The 6,769-nt window shown below is 45.3% G+C and overlaps 1 protein-coding gene and 1 pseudogene across 1 annotated transcript; both read right to left on the reverse strand.

Moving 5' to 3' along the window:
• Positions 1-1,228: 1,228 nt before the first annotated feature.
• Positions 1,229-3,378, reverse strand: LOC133885100 (acyl transferase 15-like; annotated as a pseudogene).
• A 511-nt stretch (positions 3,379-3,889) lies between these two features.
• On the reverse strand, positions 3,890-6,164 carry LOC133884396 (glutamine--tRNA ligase). Its single transcript, XM_062323792.1, is given in 8 exon segments — positions 3,890-3,987; positions 4,216-4,273; positions 5,173-5,247; positions 5,334-5,440; positions 5,550-5,650; positions 5,732-5,832; positions 5,946-6,041; positions 6,141-6,164. Coding segments are annotated over 8 exon segments (660 nt in total).
• Between the last annotated feature and the right edge of the window lie 605 nt (positions 6,165-6,769).

Here is a 6,769-nt window from a genome sequence, read left to right on the forward strand (position 1 = left end):
TTATAAAAGTTGATTTATTTGGAGAATTCTAATTAAATATTGGCTCAGACTTTTTGGACCAAACTAATTAAAATGGGTTGCTGGTAATCTCTAGTTTGATCGTGAAAACATTTAGAATTTTTGAACTAATTTTGTATTTTTAAAAAAAATCATGAATTAAATAAAAAACATGCACTTTTATACACTTTTGCTTGCTAGCTTCTTTCCTGTAGCTTCCGGGCGCCGCATGCAGAGGCCGTATTCGGCAACTGAGTTGCCGAAAATTGTGGGACCAGACTGTTTTCGGATTCTGAGTTACCGAAAGTCAGTTTTCGACGTTTGAGGTTCCGAATACGGATGCTAAATTTGTAAATACGCCAACATATTATCTATTTTCTCAAATACGACGGTGTCTGTTGTCTAAAATCCCAAAATAGCCATCATGGATCGCTTCATGCTCATTCCTACGGATTACCCGTTGCCATTGTATCCTTCTCTGATCCCTGGTCTAGCCGGATCATCGTCTTTCCCAAACTCTCTCTCTCTCTGAGGATGGCTTGAGCAAACCTTATTTTGAACTTAAATCCTAACACGACTGTTGTAGCGGCAGCCTGAGGGAGAGGGAAAAATGAAGAGTAGTGGTACGGTTGAATTTGACTTATTGAAATCTAGCAAATCCGTTTTTGTTTTGTTTTGTTTTCCGTCTAAACGAGAGAGCATCTGCCATTCAGCAACCAAGCTTGCCTTTGAGTTTTTTTTAGTGGAAGCTAGCTTTTCCGTTTCTTTTTTATTAGTGCAAGCTTATTTTTTAGTTAGACACGTTTTTTTAAACAGGATGGGCTCATCACTACTATTTAGCATATATTACATAGGCAAAAAGTTGTGTACAACAAAAGAAGAAACTTAAGATATCAAGATCAAGATAGACTCTGGTCCATCATTAATTGAAGGAAAATTTCTAGATTTTGCCAATGGATAACCATTGCAAGTTCATGCTGCATGCAGACAGCTGCCATGCCACTGTTGCCTTTGTTTGCTTGAAGATCCAGCTATTTCTTACTGTCCATAACCTCTGTTCAACCGATTCTCGTGGAACACCATGTTAAAAAGGATTCTCATGGAACATTAGAAAAAGAGAATGATTGGACATCAGGTGACTGAAATTAAAAGGAATATCAGTCGATCACTTTTAGCCATCATCAACAATCAACCGCCAGCACATCGTCTTCCATCTCAAATTCTCAGTTTCTCACTTTCTCTCTCTTCTTGACACGTCGGATTGCCTCCCCGGCACCACTCTCGTCTCCGATGGCTCGACTAAAATTAAAAGGAATCTCAGTCAATCACTTTTAGCAATCAGATCAGCAATCAATGATGAGCGCATCGTTTTCCATCTCAAGCTTTCAGTTTCTCTCTTTCTCTCTCTTCTTGACAGAACTCATCGGATTGCCTCCCGCACCGCCCTCGTCTCTAGCATCTCGTGCTATCGAATCCACTGTCGCTTCCTAACCTCTCGCCCTTGTCTCCCTCGCCGCCAACCCGCACACCGCCTTTCTACTGCTGCCGCTGCCTCATTGCATCGCCATGCCATCACCCACCGTCGGTCCTCCGCCTCCCTCTAAGTCCAGAGCATGAGAAAACCCCCCAAACTAACCTGGTAACCCTAACCTCGAAGGCGGCCGACAACGAGTGAAAGCCGTGACCATTACGTTAGAAAAATTGCCGACTACTGAGAAACAACGTAAAGCAACAATCAGTGAACGAGATAAGATCCCAACATTCTGTCGTGCCACACACGTTCACCATGCATGCCACACAACACGTCGACAAGCTGGCAACGAGCCAATAACTTATTTTGCACGAATCTCGAGAGATGCCATCACATGAACTTTGCCACCTCAGCTCCCCAAGGAAGGCGTCCACGTGCTCCTCCGTACCACAGCGCGCCAACACGTTGGCCCCGTCCTTCTCCCTGCACGGCAGGCACGCGACAAAGTGTGGCAACGCCATCCGCTCCATGCGGCACATCACCCTCGCCGGTCTCCCGCCGCCGAAGTCCACCGCGTCCGAGCCGAGGTTCCGCCAGCTCGTCACCACGAAAGCGTTGTACCCGAACATCACGTCGAGGTGCTGCTCCATGCATACACCTTCCTGCAGACCGTGGCCTTCTTCACCGGCGACGACGTTCTCCTTCTTCTTGAACTGGTATGGTATCGGCTGCTTAGCGCGCTTGATCAGCTTCACCACGTCGTTGATGTCGCCGTTTGTAACTTCTCGATCCGCTGGGCGGGACGACCATCGCCGACGTGATGCAGTTGCCGTAGTAGCCGTACCTGGCGCCGACGTGCTTGCGCACGTTGGTAGCAAAGATGAGAGGGGCGGGGGTCTCGGGGTCAGACATGACCGCGCGCGTGCGGCACTGCCAGAGAACGGCCATGACCGCCTCGAGGACGGTGCACGGGTCGTCGGCGGCGGCGTGGCCGACAAATCCGGCTTTGATACGGTTGATGCTCCTGGAGGGGATGGTGATGTCAAGGTAGGCGAAATCCTGTGGCTCAAGTGTAACCAGCTTCTTCTCCATGGCGACGACAAATGGCGGCAGCTCAGGGAGGGAGTCGTCGCCGCAGCTGACCGGAAAGACGGACAGCTGAGGTAGGCCCCGCGCGAGCTCGCCGACGGCCTGCAGGAACTGCGCGAACCCCGTGCCGTCGGCAATGACGTGGTTCCGCGTCACCCCTACGACGAACCCGCCGCAGGAGAACTCCGTCACCTGGATGAGCAAGCAAAGGGTCCGACTGGCGGAAGCCCTCGGGACCAAGGTTGACGGCGAACTCCTTCAGTAGCGTACCACCGAAAGGCGGGTCGAAGAGCTTGACGTCCTCCAGGGAGCAGTTGGCCGACGCGGCCACGAACGCCACGCCCTCGCCGGTGCAAGCGATACGGAGCTTGCCGCCGTCGCGGACGACAACGCGGCCGGCCACTGGGAAGTAGTGGACCAGAGCATGGGACAGAGCCGTCCTCACGGTCTCGGCGGGCTCGTGAATCTCGTGGTCGAAGATGTGGAACGACGTGACGGGGAAGAACGCGAGTCTTGTCCAACGACGAGAGGTCGATGTGCCCTGTCGTCGGTGCCGCCGGCGCGGTCGACGGGCCGACGAGCACCGGCGAGGACTTGGTGACGACGATGCTCATTGGCATGTGAGTCTCACTGGTATGGCAAGCTGTTACGTGTCAACTCTCACTTCGTGAATACACTGCAGTGCCTTATTATAGGGGGCAGGTGCCTGAAGACGCCACCGCTAGATAATAATTCTTCTGAGCGCTGAGTAAACTTTAGTCGAGCATAATGGTATCTCCATCGAGGCCACAAGATCTTTGAGATGATACAGAGTGCCGGAACAGCCTTTCAACATCGTTTTTTCTTGGAGGTTTTCTCTATTGTTGCATGGAAAATCTAGAAGCAGCGTAATGCTAAGATCTTTGAGAGATCAGATGCTCACTTCAGCAGATAGAAGAATTGTTTCCTTGAGACAGCTTTGGTCCAGTCCCATAGAATGAACACTGCTCTTAGTCCTTTGTTTTTAGCTTGGCTTCATAGCTTTGTATAGTTCTCTTCCTTTTTCATCTTTCTTTCTTCTTCCCTTGCACATGCTCTTGTTTGTGCGCTTTTTTGGGCTCCTTTCGGTTAATAAAATCTTACAGTGGGGGCTTCCCTCGCTATTTTCCGTTCAAAAAGAAAAGGCCACACTGTCAAGTAAACAGAATTTGTCTTACCAGCTACCACTAGTAAGAGAGTACAGTTCAGTGTTAGGGTCATCGAAACAAAATTGGGTACCCAACAAAATTTGATGGAACAAAAAAAAAAAAAGTCTCGCCAAGCAAATCTGTTCCTCAAAACAAAGTGAGAAGATCACTTGGGTCCAGTTTTTCCATAGGAATCCCGCAGGGTAACCGTTCTGTTGAACACCAATTCCCCGGGCGTCGAGTCTGAATCCACAGCGAAGTAACCTGTAACCACGTGACAATAGGATGGTGAGCAACTAAGGTCCTATTTAGAACGTAGGAATTTTATAGAAATTTTACAAAAAATTCATAGGAATCTGTTTAATTCCTGCAGAAATGGGGAGGAAATCCTGCATTCCAAACGGGGCCTAAGAGTCTAAGACAAAAAACACTTTATCTTCTTTATCCAATGAGTTAAATTGCAAAAAAAAAAAAAAAAATCAATAATGTTACCAAGGCGTTCAAATTGGAATTTGTCCCCAAGAACTGCACTTGCAAGTGAAGGTACACACTATAAAAAAAACTCTTCACTGCTGATCTATAAAGGAGTTTTACTGTCAGTTTTAGAGCTGGCAGTGGATAATATACAGTGATAGTCGGAGACTATCACTGTCGGTCCGAGGACCGGTAGTGAAGGGATTATCACTGGCGGCTGAGGTTTTAGCCGGTAGTGATAGTTGGTTGAAGTCTTCAGCCGGCAGTGATAGTCGGACGCCGAATCGATCTTTTTGGGACTGGAAGAAAAATTTAAAAAAATTTTGCACCCGAGGAACCCTCATGCGATTATTCCAAGTCACGCGAAATACGCACGACTATCACTGGCGGCTGAAGACTTCAGCCGGCAGTGATAGTCGAGCGCCGAATCGATTTTTTTGAAGCTGGAAGATTTTAAAAAATATTTTTTGTGTCGCGCGATTTTTCACACGAAATACGCACGCGTGCGGTTCGTAGCACTCAAACTCGAAACCTCTCAACTCGCGTGATACATACTTACCATCCCACCATAGAAGTACTAGTGATACCATTAGCATATACAATCTTTTTGACATCTTCTGTCTGAAACTTCAAATGATTATTTAGATATCTAAATGATATCAAATGAAAAAGTTTTCAACTATAAAGTTTTAGATCTTGTCGAGGGTTACAGTTTTGATATAAAGTTTGTCCCCATCCAACTTCGTATGAAATAATTATGAATTTTTTAAAATAAACTGTTATCCAGTATCACTGTCGGTTCGTGTTATGAGTCAACAGTGAAACTTAGTTATCACTATCGGCTCTGGCCACCGACCAGCAGTGATGCTTGTTAAATAGCTTTTTAGTAACAGTCTATGATACGAATCGATAATGATAATCTATCGCTGTTCGTTTGTAAGAAACTGATAGTAATATACCGACGTATAAACCTACACCATATGCACCCTTTATCACCTCCTTCGACTGTGGGTTGAGATCACCCATCCAATCCTCGAGCTCCGCAGGATTCTAATGGAGAACAGGAAAGACACCCAGAGAAGTCAGCAAGGAGAATTTCCATTACAGCAAGTACTTGCAACAGGAAGGAATCAGACCAAATACTATATCTCTGAGAGAAACAATTTGTCAAACAATCTGACTTCAACTTTGAGTCGCTCAACCCCGGGAGAAGGCTCGGCAACCCAGTGCAACACACCCTACACAAATTGTACGCAATATCATAAAGCAGAAGCTGCAGAGCAAAATACTCTCCTCGGATATAAAAGGATTTCAATGGCCTATTTACCTCGGATATAAAAGGGTATAAAAGGATCTTGTAGCCTTAGAAGGGTCATACTCGACTCGAATTTCAACAATATTGTCCGAATTATCACCACAGATAACCTCCGTACATTTTATTGGGAATGCATATCTATCCATTGAATGACAACATACATCAGGTAAGACTAGGCATGAAGTAGGTGAACGATTTAGATGCTTGCAAACGTATTACCTTAGTAGTACTGATTTACCAGGAGCAAGCCCATAGTAATCTTTTGAATCCTTTAGGCGAAAATCAGATTGCTCGATGTAGACAGTTCTTGAGAATGGGACCTAGGAAAGTAGGGATAGACACCACGGACCAAAAAAATGTTCAGCAGAATAATGAGATTCCATGACCACAAAAACGTCCTCTTTTTTCTATGAAAGATGTCATCAAGAAGCACCTTATAGTGGGCTGAAGTATCATCGTCAGGAGCATCAGGTCACATTTTGGCATCAAGGTTTATTATTGTTCCATAATCTAAATTAGTTATAACAACCTAAATTTACCACAGTAATAAAATATCATTAGTGCATCAGTTAAGTGATTAACAAAGCAAAGAAAGTAAGGATTTAGGAAAAAAGTAATAATGCCAAACCTTTAGAGGATGCAAAACAACCATAGCTCGAGGGGCTACTTTGTTCAGCTCTTCTCTAATATGGTATTCAAGGCGTTCGGTGCGTATCAAGCTATTGTCACAGCAATAAAAAGTTAATTTAGCGGTGTCAGTAATACAATAACTCGAATAGATTTTGCTGATATGAATAGAGAAAAGGACCTGACGAGGAATATATAATTAATAATTTGGATAATACTAGAAATGCAGTATTATCTAAGGATGGAATCTCTATCGTACACGTGTCTAACTTCCGTGAGATAGGGTTCTAAAAGCCACCCTTGTAATTACGACACAAACTCGTTCTCCAAGAGCAAGTTCTACCTGTAATTGGAAAGAATCTCTTGATAAGGGAGTAGGTGCCCCCATATACCCTGGGAGGTACATATCAAGTTGACTATGTTTGGGATACTGAGTAGGACACGACCATTCTCCACCCGACTATATAACTAAGGCAGGGGTACGATCAAGAGAGCATAACTCAAGTTAGCTCGACTATGTGAGATCTAGCCTTCAAGCTTCGGATAACCCTTCGACAAGTTCGAAAGACTCGTCGGTTAACTTAAGGTTTAGATTTAGACACCCCACATTGTAATCCTCTATTTGAGTTA

Source organism: Phragmites australis, chromosome 11, assembly GCF_958298935.1.
Source record: "Phragmites australis chromosome 11, lpPhrAust1.1, whole genome shotgun sequence".
NCBI classification, from domain to species: domain Eukaryota; kingdom Viridiplantae; phylum Streptophyta; class Magnoliopsida; order Poales; family Poaceae; genus Phragmites; species Phragmites australis.